The sequence below is a fragment of the Argopecten irradians genome, unplaced genomic scaffold, assembly GCF_041381155.1.
Source record: "Argopecten irradians isolate NY unplaced genomic scaffold, Ai_NY scaffold_1157, whole genome shotgun sequence".
NCBI lineage: Eukaryota > Metazoa > Mollusca > Bivalvia > Pectinida > Pectinidae > Argopecten > Argopecten irradians.
The window spans coordinates 1-16,281 of record NW_027188624.1 but is presented as its reverse complement, the minus strand read 5'-3'; the positions used below and the strand labels follow the sequence as shown (position 1 = coordinate 16,281).

At 35.9% G+C, this 16,281-nt stretch overlaps 2 protein-coding genes across 2 annotated transcripts; one reads left to right on the top strand and one right to left on the bottom strand.

Annotated features, from left to right (window-relative positions):
* The first annotated feature begins 2,075 nt into the window (after positions 1-2,075).
* Positions 2,076-6,599, top strand: LOC138313995 (rRNA-processing protein UTP23 homolog). Its single transcript, XM_069254208.1, has 4 exons — positions 2,076-2,181; positions 4,710-4,943; positions 5,480-5,622; positions 6,146-6,599. Exons 2-4 carry the CDS (start codon positions 4,730-4,732, stop codon positions 6,551-6,553), a joined length of 765 nt encoding a protein of 254 aa, XP_069110309.1. The 5' UTR covers positions 2,076-2,181; positions 4,710-4,729; the 3' UTR covers positions 6,554-6,599.
* A 1,372-nt stretch (positions 6,600-7,971) lies between these two features.
* Positions 7,972-14,114, bottom strand: LOC138313994 (DNA-directed RNA polymerase I subunit RPA1-like). Its single transcript, XM_069254207.1, has 7 exons — positions 13,950-14,114; positions 13,075-13,301; positions 12,483-12,607; positions 11,813-11,890; positions 11,254-11,418; positions 9,984-10,094; positions 7,972-9,476 (listed from the first exon to the last, which is right to left on the bottom strand). Exons 1-7 carry the CDS (start codon positions 13,973-13,975, stop codon positions 9,183-9,185), a joined length of 1,026 nt encoding a protein of 341 aa, XP_069110308.1. The 5' UTR covers positions 13,976-14,114; the 3' UTR covers positions 7,972-9,182.
* Between the last annotated feature and the right edge of the window lie 2,167 nt (positions 14,115-16,281).

Genomic DNA, 16,281 nt, shown 5'->3' with positions numbered 1-16,281 from the left:
TCAGTATCAAGCAAAAACGACGATATGTATGGTGAACGTATTGGTACATATTGGTTTGAAAAAAACTTTACCAACTATCCGGCGCAGGGTGGTTGAGGCCCGAGTACGATGCCCCCATATACCCAAAGGCTGGAAAAACAACAATTGCGAATCAATGAATGACATCATAAAGCTTGTTGGTGACAGGAAAAATTAGAAAGTTCCAGATTTGATAAAACGATTAGAGCACATACAAAACACGCAGTACAACCACGTGCGCAGATCGCTTCAAGGAATTGGAGAGTACGAAATAACTCTGCATGCGCAACATTTAAAAATAAGTTCAGTATTTTGGAGAGAACTGCCCGTTGTAGAAAAGATAACAGAAAGTGCACAAGTTTTTGAAACTTGTGAAGCAGTAAAAGGAACTTATATCTTCCACTAATGGAATTCTAACTATTCCAAAAACTGCAGCCAACGTGTGCGTGGAAATCGAACAGAATCGCACGGACCGGTCCGTCTATACAGAAAAAAATGTCTTAGCGAAATCTTGTGTGCCCACAGGACGGGATTCAAGATATTTAAGGATTGTGTTTCTCTTAAACAGTTAGACTTTAAACGATACGTTTGCGAAATAATCAGTTGGACATTTTACGATATGTTTCCGAAATCTTGTGTGCCCGCAGGACGGGATTCAAGATGTTGTAACAGTTAAAATTCGTTTACCTTCTAATACTTTTCAAATGAATTACACGTATGTATGTGTCAGTAAAAATCAATCAATAAATGAAATATGTAAGTTCAGTAATAAAAAGTGTTAAATAAACGTAACATTTGTAAGCTTCCCGAAATTAAAACTTACGATACGCAAGCGAAATCTTGTGTGCCCGCAGGACGGGATTCAAGATATTAAAACTTAATCTTTCAAATAAAACGTATTAAATAAAGTAAAAGTTACCGCGTAAATAAAATAGTGAATTAATATAAAAAAATATTTACGCAGCTAAAAATACACACACAAAAAACTAAATAGATTAGCTACACCAACATATAAAGGACCCTGAGTAGAACCACGTCCGTTCATAGGGTCTTGTATTGAGTTCTACACCGACTATAATGATGTTTACACAACAATGGCTTAGACAAACAGTATCGAGACTCTATGCACTCGTACACACGCGTGTACAGGTGTGTGTGTGAGTCGTCGATCTGTTGTCGGTAGTAAACCGGACCAGTCGCCGATCTCGTAACATTAAAACAGGTATAAAGTCTTCATTTTTATTCCAATCTTAATGAAATTTTGTACAAAGATGCATTATAGTATGACAAAAAACATATCTTCTGTTGTCGTTAGGTTTTCAAAAACATTTTCGATGTTACAATTTGTTGTCGGTATACCGTCATGGCAAACCTCTTGTCACTCGATCTATCGTTGACCAGCGGCCCGATTTCAGAATATTCAAATCGCTCTAATTCCTTCATTTTTGCTCCAATCTTTATAAAACTTGTTAGAAATATTCATTTTAATGTACTGAATAACATATCCTGTGTTGTCACTAACTTTTCCTTGTATTTAACGTGTTGTCGTTTGTTGTCGTTTCTTGTCGTTTGTTGTCGTTATTAAGTGTGACCCGGCTCTGGTATTTGAGGGGAACTTGACCAAGGTGTCAGGATGAGGATCAGAGGAGACTTCGACAAACAAAGCTAGTTAGCTATCGATCGGTTTAAAAGATTGTAATAGTAGTTATTGTTATCTTGTTCATGAAATGAGGAAACGACTGTGTAAAATAGAAAATTTAGGGAAACCCGCTTCATCTATGTTGTTGATTAGTGGGACGAAATGTCTTATAAAATATGCCGGTCAAATGCTCGTCAATGAAGATATATTTTGATCAATTTTAATGGGCAATCATGTGTACAAACATTTATCATGTGTTGTGAATCAAAGAAATATCAATGATTTGTGTTATTATGGGACCTACCAGACCATCTATCTGGACATATTGTACCGCTGAACTCAACGTGGGTCTTGCCGTCGCCATTTTTCCAGATGAAAGGGATGAACATAGTCTTCAAAACGTTTTACCAATACGAAAAATACACTACACACTCAAGCGTCTTTCTAACACTGTTTGGACAGTTTGCGAAGAAAGTTTCTACACGTGACTGTGATGTTTCACTAAAGTCTTGTTTAGTTTTCTGGTAAGTGGTAGGCTAGGCTATACAAGTCACGTATATATGGGATAAAATCATCGGTTCTGAATGTATAATTGTACTGCATAACCTAAATGTTTCAAAATGTAAACAAAGAGTAAACTTGGATAATAGGGCACAGGATAAGATCATGTACCATGTAGGCCTAACAGGTTGGGCACATGTAAATTTATTGCTATTATAGCGATATATAGCTATAATAGCTATTTATAGCTATACAAAAAATGAAATTTTTGAAGATGAAAATGCTTCTGCTCAAAAACGACTCCTGCAGTGGTTGTTAACTTTTAATATGAATTTAAGGCAAAGCCTCAGAAGAGCGCAGCTACATGTAAAAGATTAGAACATCATATCTTTATATTTTTCTACGAGATTAACAATAAAATATTTCACTGACATGCACATACTATCGATAGTTAGAAAGAATTCAAAATAATCCAAATGGAATAATTCAATATACTTCAATCTTGTTTTTAGCAGATGCTATCAAAAATATGCGCGAATCTGTGCCATCATCTTTGGCATCAGGTTTTGTGACGTCACTGCTGACAGTGCCGTGCGCTTGAGAATAGACAGTATATATTGGACCAGTACATTTATTGCGTTGTTCTTGTATATATATAAATTAAAACTACTTACAGTAATTTTAAAGCGTATCCCGTCGTCTAGTACAGAAAATTTCAAATCTTGTCGTGCTGATAACCAGAATTAAAACATGGCTGCCTACATGGAGGCGGGAGACTTTTTCCGTGGGACCCAATTTCAAAGTCCAAGGGGTACTGGAATGTATTGGAATCTATATGCTCACCCACGTGTTATGGTTAGTAGAGCTTCGCTCTACACGGCCTCCGACCATGCAGAGCTGCGCTCTTATAACGATCATGCAAACATATTGAAAGCGGTTTTGATGACGTATAATAAAGCTCATTAAGTTAATTATTGCTCTATTGTTTCGAACGAAAAGTGGTTGCATAGTGTTCAAATTATCCTTATATACAAATTCTCTGCAAGTTTCAGGAGTCGGTTTTGAGCGAAAGCATTTTTTAGGTCATCTGACCCGAAGGGTCAGGATGACCTATTGTCATCATGCACTGTCCGTCGTCGTGCGCCGTCCGCCGTGCGTAAACTTTTCATTCAAATGACTTCTTCTCAATAACCAAAAGGCCCAGGGTACTGATATTTGGCCTGTAGCATGCTGGGACAAAGGGCTACCAAGTTTGTTCAAATGAATGACCTTAACCTTTATTCAAGATCACAGGGGTCAAAAAGGCTAAAAATCCTTTAAACAACTTCTTGTGAATAACTAAGAGGCCTAGAGACCTGATATTGGGCCCCTAACATGCTTGGATGAAGGGCTATCAAGTTTGTTCAAATGAATGACCTTGATCTTCATTCACGGTCACAGGGGTCAAAAAGGCTAAAATCTTTAAACAACTTCTTCTCTAGAACCAGTAGGCCCAGGGTACTGATATTGGGCATGTAGTATGCTGGGTTAATGGTTAATGTGACAAACAGTTTATACCAACTCACCAGATTTTTATGGTAATTATTTACATATCATTTGATTCATCTTTTTCTTCAATTAAGGACAATTAAAAAGTGTTAATACATGCAGGTAACGGTCAAGGGATAATCGGTCTTTAAATTAAATCAGAAAAGTTTAAATTAAATTGTGATTAATGAAACTTGCCTTGATTTATACTGGGCCAATGCTTTGTAGCAGGCTTAAATTGTCAGATCGAGTCACCTTCTAGCTTCGTGCTGCGGGGATTTCACTTTAGCTCAGTAGATAATGCGGTGGACCAGTTAGTCCGGGGTCGCGGGTTCGTGGCTGTCTGGCGGCACACTACTCTAGCCCTGTTACACTTTTTTGTGGAACTAAAGGCCAGGGAAGGGTAGACACCTAGGACAACATAAAAAAGAAGAGAAAAAACCCCCAAAAAAACAACCCAGACCTGCTGATAGATTCACACAAGTTCAGCCTCCACTTATCAATTTTTCTTCTTTGTCTTCTGTGTCAAATTTTAAATTGAGTGCATATAGTGTATATATATACCTTCATTTGAATATTAATTCCCTTGCAAGAAAGTAATTAAAGTGAATAGTCTGGCAAAGAAAACCAGTATAAATGCATTTCTGCCTTCCAAAAGTCATATCAAATGACAGTCCAGTTCTGCTTACGTAGTCCAGTTTTAACCATTGAAATTATGGAAAAAATCCCGGGTAATTTATATATTTAACATATTTCTAAAAAATAACTCTTTGAAAGCGAGGCTGCATGGAAGTGTCAACACAGACTTACCCAGCATGGAGGACATGATAGGACTCTTATAATATAAATTAACTTCTTCGCATGCAGACTGATTTTGACAGGAAATTTTATTTTTCTATTTCTAAGAAATTGTAATGATATTTTAACGCCATTTTTTACTGACTTTAGCCTTTCCTTTGCCTGAATATTCACTTGAATAAATGTACAGTAATATCAACCATAACTGATGCATCTTCATTTACAGATTAATTGAACAGGGTCATAATGAGAAAGAGACAGAAGAGAGTAAGAAAACTTATCAGTTTCTACAAGAACAATTTTGGACTAAATGCTCCATACAATATCCTGGTTGATGGAACGTTTTGTAAATCAGCACTGACGTTCAAGGTCAACATCAGTGACCAGATGCCACGATACCTAGAGGGAGAGGTCAATGTATTGACAACAGAATGCATCAAAGCAGAATGTGCAGCATTTGGTAATTAAGATTTTAGTAATAGAAAAATAGTTTTTTTCTCTGCAGGCTGCTCTTCTAACCAGAATTGACATACCGTATTCGACCCAATAAGCGCCCCTCCCCCTTTTTGAGGCCTCAATTTCAATTGCCCATGCATAAATAAGGACCAAAATTACATAAAACAGTATAGATTTGCAATAATTTTTTAAGCACCCTAGGCGCTTATTGGGTTGAATACGGTAATTTTAAACGGGTAAGGATAGGATGTTTCTATTCCTTTTTGCATATTTGCATCCCTTATCAATTTGCAGCTTAATGTACTACATTTACATTAGAGTTGATTGTGATGAAAAGTGTTAAAAACATGCACTTTCAGAGAAAACAACACAGTTTTCCTCTCAAATTATTGACATCAAAATAGATATGCGCAAGGGTAGATAATTCTGTATGCAATGATGGAAAACTTGAATGGAGGATTTCACCTGCTTACAATATTTATTAATCAGTTTTGGAGAGATCATGTGTAAAGTGTATTTCATTTCCTAACTGTTATACAGGTACCCTCCTGTATGGGCCATTGAAGATCCTTCAGCAGTTTAATGTACAACACTGTAAACACTCCAAACCAGTGAAGGCTGCCAGATGTATACAGTCCATTGTAAAGAAAGCTAAAGGGGGACAACTCATTGTTGCCACTCAGGTAAATAATGCTAATAAATGTTTTGAAAAAGAAAGGGATTCTGCTGCATTTCTAAAAAGACTTAACTTGAAATTCTGACTTAGATTTTGTCCAACAAGCATCTATATTCTGTTGGTGCTGGGAAGTTTTCAGTAACAACGCTTCAAATACCACAAACCAACTTATAATATCGCAGCAAATTTATTTCATGTCTTCATGCCTAAAACCTTTTTTGTGGTGACTTGATTTTATTTGATATTACTAGAGAAGTAATTTAATATTACTAGAGAAGTTATTTGATATTAGTATTCTAGTCAATCAGATTTTAAGAGTATTTAAAAATAAAACCCGGTTTGAGGAGCTTCACAAAGTTTAAAAGTTGTTTACATTCATCCCTAACATTTCATGATGGACTGGTCTGTAGCCTTTATTTAGAAGAGCCTAAATGTGTTGTCAGGGATAGATGAGTTAAATCTTGTGAAGATTAATGCCATCATTTATTTCGATAACTGGAAGTAATGTTTAATCTGTTAATTTGTTTCAGGATCACGAGTTAAGAGAACAGTTGAGAGAATCACACCCTGGGGTACCCCTGTTATTTATGGCTTATAATGCAATTAATATGGAATCTCCCACAGAGCTCTCAAAGGGCACAGCAGAGAAGGAACTGCAAGCACGAATAGCTCCTTCAGAGCATCAGATGGACGTGATAAAAAAACTCAAAGTTCAGACATTCGGTGAGGAGCCTGTAAAGAAAAAGTTCAAAAAGAAAGGACCAAAGGGCCCTAATCCTCTATCCTGCAAAAAGTCCAAAAAGGGGGAAAAGAATAAAGTAAAAAAGTCATTCTTAGAAAATGCAGTAAATAAGAGGAAAAGAAGAAAAAAGAATCGTGTGAAACAGTTGAATAATCCTGCTCTTGGTGAACATTTGAGTGCCACTGTGAACAGCTAGCTAACCTGGTATAATCTTTACATTGTTAATAAAAGTATGAAAATAAGTTAATGTACCTGTCATTATTAATTTGAATTGTTTAGTAGAAACAGTACAGTACATTGATGAGATAAATCTATGAAATCATGAAGTAAATGTAAGATGTTCCATTATTTTGCTTACCATACCATACCTCCTATATTTACTATTGATCTATGATTGCAGGCAGTACTTTTATGGGATTAATATTTTGACTAATTCAGGACAAATCTTATTTTGAAAATCTTATCCACAAAATAATGAGGGATAAATGAGATATAATCTTACAACTCAATTACAAAATTTGCATTGGTCTTCATTTTTGTGTCGCCTACAACGCAAGGGCGACACTTAGCTATAGGTATCACTATGTCGGCGGCGTCCGGGCGATAAACTAAGCATTTATTGTTCAATTTCAACCAAATTTGGTATATTGCTTTATATTAATGTGATTTCGAAGAAAATCGATAATGGTGAAAATCCGTCAATATTTGCAAAAGTTACGGGATTTTAAAATCTTCAAAACAGATAAATCCATGGTTTCTGCTCAATAACTTGAAATATTTATTGTCCAATTTCAACCAAATTGTTTTATATTAATGAGATCTTGGATGAGTTCAATAATTGTCAAAATCCGTCAATACTTGCAAGAGTTACTGGACTTTAAAATCGTCAAAAACATGGTTTTCGCTCGATAGCTTTAGTATTCATTGTCCGATTTCAACCAAATTTGGTGTATTGCTTTATATTAATGAAATCTTTAAAGATGCTCCACCGCTGACAAATGGTAAATTTTAACTATCAAAAACAGGAGCAGACCATTTAGTATTTTTCTTCAGTTACAAAAGTTACTTACTTTACACCATTACCACCATTGAACAGTTTGTGAGCTTCTAATTTACTTCAAGTTAAAAACATGAAATATAATTAATTGCATCCCGAAAAAAATCCGTGTTACTATATCCTATATGGAATGAAGTACTGATTGCGCATGCACCAAAGGCGAAATAAATTATTCTATATTATTGTTTGTGTTAATTAGACATATATATACACGATTAAACACCAATTGTTCAAACGATGAATATCATTTATGCTCTGTCGGCGGTGGAGCATCTTTAATGGGTTTGATAACTGGTCAAAATCCATCAACATCTACAAGAGTAACGGGACTTGATAACTTCATCTAATTATTAACAAATGTTAAGAACTATTTTTTGTGATGCTGTGCAGGCGACACATCCACTTCCGTGAATTTCTTGTTAATGAAAGTTTTCAGTCCAATCATACATACAGCCAGTAAGCTGATCATCAACTAATAACATTTATTGCTGATTGGCTTAACCATCAACATTGATCACAGTAAAACCAAGAATTAAATAAATAGCATAATTCAAATATATAGGAAATCATATTTTATTCAAATTTAATGTAATTACATTATCACTTGCTCCAATGAAGAAAGGCACATTTGGACCTCTGAAAAATTATCACCGTGCAAGTGTTGATGCAAAATCATGCTGCTATAAGTTAAGAATTTTTTAAAGGGACAATTCAGTGAGGCTAATTCGTTACATAACCACGAAGCAAAATATGATATTAATGTATTGTTCTACAGTCCTTATGAAACATATGACAAGAAATAGCGACAAATTCCACAACATTGTTAAGCATTTTGATTAATACCATTGAAATTCCAAATCGTTGATCAACACGATTAAGCAGGTACAACATGTACGCTGTTCCCTTACCCGAGTCAAAGTCACGCATGTTAAACAAATGCAATACATAACCGCTGAGGAGTTGATGAAATTATTTTTAGACAAGAACATGCATCTAATAATGTTACCACAACTGTAAGAGCGATTTGAGTAGTTCTAGACAAAAAATGCTTTACTACACAGGCAAGGGTCAGGGTTCGGCATACAAGGCTATGTGTAATGGCGATTGAACATTTCACATACATTTGACTGCAGTGGGCTTTTTTGACATATCACAGTAAAACTAACTAATCTAATTTCCATTAGAACTGATTTGTTTCCGAAATATGTGCAAGTTTTAATGAAGTCTTAGAGCGAATTGTCCCTTTAACATGATAAAGCGAGGTCCGTTATTAGAAATTTAATTAAATATATAATTATATTTCTAGTATATTTTATCTGAAAATGGAGAACTGAACATATACTGACACTCAAGGTTTTCTATATAAAACATTGTTATATGATTAACTGTGATAACATATGATTTTCATAGAGCCAAATTTGTTTTTCGATTCTAAGATATTTCATTATGCATCAGTTGTTAAGCAAAATCATATAATATTTAAAAGTCATTCAAGTCTTATATAGTCTCTGTGACCTTGATCAAAATCAGCATTAAAAATATCAAAATAAACCAAAATTAATATGATGGCTCTTTAAAAAGCAATATTAGTTTCTCCTCACATGGATATTTCTATTGTTTATAACTGGTGAGTTTTGCATTCCAAAATTGTAAAATTGTTCACACACATTCTCCAACTGAAAACTTAACAGTTCAATGAATATGATCACTCAAACTTAACAATTGTCCTGAACACGTGTTCGTAGTTTGTATGTTGAAGTAGAAACTATCAACAGAGGGGTTGTAAGATGTCACATGACCCTGTACCACAAGACACAAGCCTTCCCGCTACCAGCTGGGATGATGGGTTTCGCAGATTGTCCCTGTTGCCATGGATACTGGCCTTCATAAGGAAATTCATTGTAGTTTCAAAGGACATCTTCTGTAATGGTGAGCTGCTCGTCTCCATGGCCTTCCTGTTGAAAGGTTTATAAGATCCCTCGAAGGTCATGTAGTCTGCCAGAAGACACAGGTGCCGATAGTCAACCTGAATTCCATAGGCACCAAACACATTCTGAATTTCCTGTGGTAGAGAAATAGAAATGCATTGGAAACTTCATCATTTGTGGATATATACTGAGATTAAACAGACTAATTAGTTGATTAAGAATAATACATGTGGTCCCTAAGCCTAAATAGGTCAAGAATGGCACGATAGCTAGGCGCTGTAGTATGTACTGTATGTGTATTTAAATTGGTGTACTCTCAGGGGATATTGACTTATTATTGAACTTGAATTCCCTCAATTGTATTATATAATGAAATTCAGCAAATCAATCTGGCAATAATTGTTAAGTTGATAAGTTGGAAATGCTCTAAAATTGGACTATCACTGAAATAAATAAATAATAGTTTAGGTTAGAGAAGATTATCTCAATAGAATCCATCAAGATTTGTAGGAGGGCAAAGGCATATATAAAATATTGAACAAGACAGCTAAAACAATATTAGTTGACATTATCACCACCACTCTCAGGGACATTTGTTTTTAACATGACCTTAACCTGATAATGTATTGGATTTTACCGACCTTGACAATGACCCTGGAGGCAGCCTCAATTCCATATGTATTAGCCATGGCGTGAATGTCATTGGTGTAGAGTTGAGAGATATCAAGTATATCAGAATACTTGTAGATTTCCTGAAGAAAAAAAATTGGATTAAACTTAGAATTTTTCTCTCTCTCGTTATTTTGCAAATTAAACAACAACCTGTGTATTATAGTACATTTTGAATATTTAAAATGTACAAAGAACCAAATTCACACTTCACATTAGTACACAATGCAATGAAAAGAAAAAGAAAATGATGATTTTCAGTACGCATATAGAAATGTATATTATTTATTTGAATAACCAGAAGTCATGCAAAAAGTTGATGCAAATACACAGAGTTGAAAAACAAAGATAAAGAAAGAAACCAGAGATCCCAGAGGGATCATGGTGTCCACCAAAGAATGACCTAGGTTTAACAATGGAAAAAGGGATCTTTGAGACAGATCCCTTCAGTACTTTCTGAGAAATTGCTGTAACAAACTTCAATTATCAAAATCCAAGAGGGCGGCCTGGCAATCATCTTGTTGACTGATTGGTCCGCAAAATCCAAGATGGCGTCCTATCGATAGGTCCAAAAATGCAACATGCACAACTAGGGACCTAGGGGAACTGCATGTGAAATTTGTGACAGATCCCTTCAGTACTTTCCGAGATATAGTGGAAGGACGGACAGACGATGGACCATGGACGAAAGGCGATTTGAATAGCGAAAGGAGATCATCAAATGGTTGGCTAAAATATTCGGGACTGCAGAATTTTATACAAAAAAAACGAAATATTTGAATAACCGTTATTTGATTAAGTGGAGTCCTCTGTATAAAGAAACGTAAGCAAGAAATAAATAAATACCACTCTGCCATATGGACCACAACAGGACGTTACAGAAGAGAAAGGATATGACACATTTGCGCAACACTAAATGCCCCCTCCATTTTTGTGGTGGGGCATGAAAATACCTGTAATTATCTCAAATTTGAAATTATATACCGGGTAATGAGAAGTGTGCCAAAATTTTAGTTTTTATGGGCTATCTACATAGCAGTTGCTAACAGTTACAAAGTACTTATTTCCACAATGTACCCTACTCCATGCACTTCTGATAACTCTTAGCATTTTTAAAACAACATGATTTTCTTTCCGTTTTCTTTAGAGATACTACTGTATCAAAATTTAATGAGAATTTTTCACAATTTCCACACAAAAAACGCAGAATTCTCCCCTGACAAGAATCGTAGCATGCTGTACCTGTATGTTGATGCCGTCTGTCTTTAGGTGGAGCTCTCGTCTTTCTTCCCCCATCTGCTCCGTTAAGAAACACTTGTTGATGCCCGGTATCTGGTGGACTATGGTAGTCTTGACGTCGGCCTCCAGAAGGGACGAAATATCTACTTTACTATTCTGTATTCCAAACTGCAAACAAATAAAATCAAATAAGAACTGTATTCAATAGTTCCATTCCATTTTTTTAGTGAAATAGAGGTATCAATTGGGCAGCAAATTGGGTTTATTTGGATTGCAGCATCAACAAATTCATGATTCTTGATGTATCAAAATTTGAATGAAATTACTTGTAGACGATGTCCTGTAACCTTAGTGAATACTAAGAAAATAATTTGTATGGGACAAAGAAGTAATTCCAACCGTGTGGACAAAAAAAATTGCCAAATTTTCGAGGCGATTTGCCCCTTTTATCAAGACACACAAAACGAACACGATTACATAATATGATGCCAACTATATTAGGTAATATGATGCGAAATAATTTGTAGATTGATTTAAGAGTGTGTCTGATGGTATGACTTACCTGAAGCTTTACTTGACACCATTCTTGCCTTTTCTGATCAAATTTATATTCATCAACATTCTGAGCTTTTAAGACATTCTGCAATAAAATTAGAAATTGTTATAAGACACTTACCTTGTATCTATTTCTAATTATCAAAGAGGAGGGCGTTTAATAGATCACAAAATGCAATCAAATGTTGTTAGTTTATTTCTTAAACATTGTTAAACAAATCCAAAGTACATTCAATTGAACATTGTATATCATTTAGCTTAGCTCACTGGTAATATGTTGACATGTGTATAGGAAATGACATGTTGACTGTCAACTTCTGGCTAGACATTGTAATTAGCTCATGACTCTGTTCTCCCAGATCACTTCCAATTTGTCAGAAAATGTGAAATAAAATGAAGCATTAGTTATTTTGATTCATAACAGTCACATCACTATACCTTGCAATCAGCATGTGTGGCGGAAACCATGTGGGTAACAAAGCTGCTATAATGCGATTGTTTACATGTATAAAATTTTCACAGATTGACTTTGATTTAAACAATGAAATTCTCCACATACGTTTATTCTCATGCTCGCGGAGGCCATGTCAGTAACAAAGTCCCCATAATGCGATTGTTTACATGTATAAATTTTTTACAGATTGACTTTGATTTAAATGATGAAATTCTCCACATACGTTTATTCTCATGCTTGCTGTCATCTTGTTAGTCGTGTGTAAGACATTTCCACCCTCCCCTGTACCATCCTCCACAGAGAAGCTTGTGTCATCGTCATCATCATCACTCTCCTCGTCCATGGTAACTTAAAATTAAGATTTATTTTTAGGATACATAGGTCATATAATTGCTTTCATTATATACTATACACAATGTCATGTAGTTTACAATTAATATTTTCAACGGCCATTTTATTTATCGATAAAAAAAAATCTTTCTCAGACTGTAAATTCTAGTTCTCTATAAACTTTATAGATCTTTTATTGTGTTAATAGTGTTTATTAAGTTAGAATTATATTTTTAGCATGTTCAGTACAATATCACAAAAACCAATCACTTTTAAACAGAATCAATCACAGGTATTGTAGTAAATAATTGACATATATCAGACTACATAATCAAGTATAAATTGAGAATTTACACTAAACTTCCAATACAATTCTGTAAGAATTTCTCAGACTTATTTTGTGATACAAACAGCAGACACTAACTGTCCTATTACCAACGCTTGTCATGCTTTGCTCCAGTTTTTGTTTGATGTTTATTTAATACCTTGCTCATCCAATTCCTCAGGCTTTGCATCCTCTTCATTTTCATCATCATCATATTCTTTCTCTTCATCATGTCGTTTCTTTTCTTTGTCGGCTGCTGCGTTACTTTCCTGAGCCATATCCTCAATGTCCGAGTCTTCCTGATCGCCGGCATCATCTTCCTTTGGTTTTTCCACACTTTCCTCCTCCGTCACAGGTTTCTTCAGCATCCTCCCCGATGTAATGACTCTTTAAATCAGAGTTGTAAGGTTAATTTCATTCCTTAACACTTCTCAATGTTTAGCTGATTTCAAGATTCATTTTTATCAGGAAACTCATCCAACAATATTCATTTATTTTCTTGGCAAAATCTATCAGAAAATAAATAAAATTTATGGCATAAAATAAAATCAAATGTACTTTTTATCGTTGTTGAATAAATATTTTTCATTATATCATTAATGGTTAATCTCTATCCTAAAGAAAGGTTTAGGCCAACAAACAATGTGAACTTGTTACAAAGCCTTGTGATGACCAGCCATGCAAAAGATTTCATTCCTAAAAGAGGATCGAGATATCCCTTTCTCTTACACCAGACTGGGATATCTGGAATTTTACTGGTGTGAAATTTTTGTATCTCGCCCTAGGGTGAAGACAAGCTACACAAGATCTGTACACGTGATCAAATAGGGTAAAGAGAAATAGAATCATTCACCCTCTTTGGGGAAAGACAGATCTCAACCCTCAGGATAAGATTCTTAAGCTGTCAAACACTTAGCAAAGCATCTTAAATATCTTACCTCTCGGGTTGAGATTCTCCTGTCTCATCCCAAAGGGGGTAAAAGATTCTATTTATCTACTCGATAGATTCAATAAGGTCAAATACGTCAGCCCTACCTGGTTTTTCTTCCATTTTCTGCCATTTTCTTTTTGATGAGAATAATGATCTTCCTGATATAGGTCTTCTCTATGAAGGCAAGTATAGAGGCTGGCGACACGCTCAGACGTTCTCGATACAACTTATAGGGTAGGAACTTAAAATGTATGTCAAAGACTCGCTTTCTCTGGCTGTAAATATTGAATAATCAAAATACATTATAAATGTAACATGTATTCATAACACTTGTAACTTCAGACAAGAGATCCCAGAGGGATCTTGGCGCCCACCAAAGATTGATCTATGTCTGACAAATGAAAGAGGGATCTTTTCTCTGCTTTTCAAACTTACAATTCTTTTTTCTGCTTTTCAAACTTTAAACTATCAAAATCCAAGTTGGTGGTCGCAAAATGCAATAAGCAGAACTAGGGTCCTAGAGGAACCTACATATGATATTTGAGAACAATCCCTTCAATACTTTCTGAGAAATAGCGGTAACAAACTTTAACTATCAAAATCCAAGATGGCCACCGGTCGGCCATCTTGTTGACCGATCAGTCCCAAAATGCAATATGCACAACTGGGGTCCTAGGGGAACCTACATATGAAATTTGAGAAAGATCCCTTCAGTGCTTTCTGAGAAATAGCGGTAACAAACTATCAAAATCCAAGATGGCCACCGGTCGGCCATCTTGTTGACCGATCAGTCCCAAAATGCAATATGCACAACTGGGGTCCTAGGGGAACCTACATATGAAATTTGAGAAAAATCCCTTCAGTACTTTCTGAGAAATAGCGGTAACAAACTTTAACTATCAAAATCCAAGATGGCCACCGGTCGGCCATCTTGTTGACCGATCAGTCCCAAAATGCAATATGCACAACTGGGGTCCTAGGGGAACCTACATATGAAATTTGAGAAAGATCCTTCAGTGCTTTCTGAGAAATAGCGGTAACAAACTTTAACTATCAAAATCCAAGATGGCTACCTGGCGGACATCTTGTTGACCGATCAGTCCCAAAATGCAATATGCACAACTGGGGGTCCTAGGGGAACCTACATATGAAATTTGAGAAAGATCCCTTTAGTGCTTTTTGAGAAATAGCGGTAACAAACTATAACTATCAAAATCCAAGATGGCTACCTGGCGGCCATCTTGTTGACTGATCAGTCCCAAAATGCAATATGCACTACAAGGGTCCTAGGGGAACCTACATATGAAATTTGAGAACAATCCCTTCAATACTTTCTAAGAAATAGCCGTAACAAACTTTAACTATCAAAATCCAAGATGGCTGCTTGTCGGCCATCTTGTTGACCGAACAGTCCCAAAATGTAATATGCAGAACTAGGGTCCTAGGGGAACCTACATATGAAATTTGAGGAACAATCCCTTTCATAATACTATTCGTGTAGAATTAGCAATGGAGGTAACTAACATTTTAACTATTCACAAAATCAAGATGGGCCAACCGGTCCGGCACACTCTTGTTGAGACTAGGCCGCATCAGTCCTCAAAAATGCAATATGCACAACTGGGTAGCGGTCATAGGGGTAACCTACATATGAAATTTGAGGAGATAGTATCCCTTCCAGTTGACTCTGTTGCTGAGGTATATAGCTTGTAGGGTAACAAACTTTTAAACTCATCAAAAGTCCAAGATGGCGGTTCCTGGTCAGGCTGGACTTATTGTATCGACGATCTAGTCCCAAACTGCGCTCAATATGCACAACTAGGGTCCCTATCGGGTTCCTTACGCATATGAAATTTGGAGAAAGATTCCCCTTCATTATAACTTTATGAGAAATAGGCCTCGGGTAGGCGAGTTTGTGGGTAACAAAACATTTAAACTATCAATGATCCATGTAGGGCCCTGGCCTGGGCCATGGGCCATTCCTTGTTGCAATCTCATGATCAGTCCCTAAAATACAATATGCACAACTAGGGGTCTTGGGGGACACATTACTTATTGAAATTTTGAGCAATGATACCCCTTCAAGTGCTGTTTTGAGAATTGTAGCACGCGTAACACAAACATTTTACTATTATTAAATCCTAGATGGATGAGCCTGGAGGCAATTTTGTTGACCCGTTCAGTCCAACACAATTAGGCATACTGAAATACTTTGGAGTTCCTAGAGGGGGGAACTTAACATATGATATTTGAGAAGAGGTCCCTTCTGTACTCTTCATGAGAATTAGGCTCGTAAACAACTTTTAACTATCAAAATCCTCATGGATGGAGGCTCTGTCGGCCATCTTGTGTGATCGATCCAGTCCCATCAAATTGACAATTGTGCATCAACTATTCGGGTACTAGAGGAACCTACGCATCATGAAATTTGAGAAA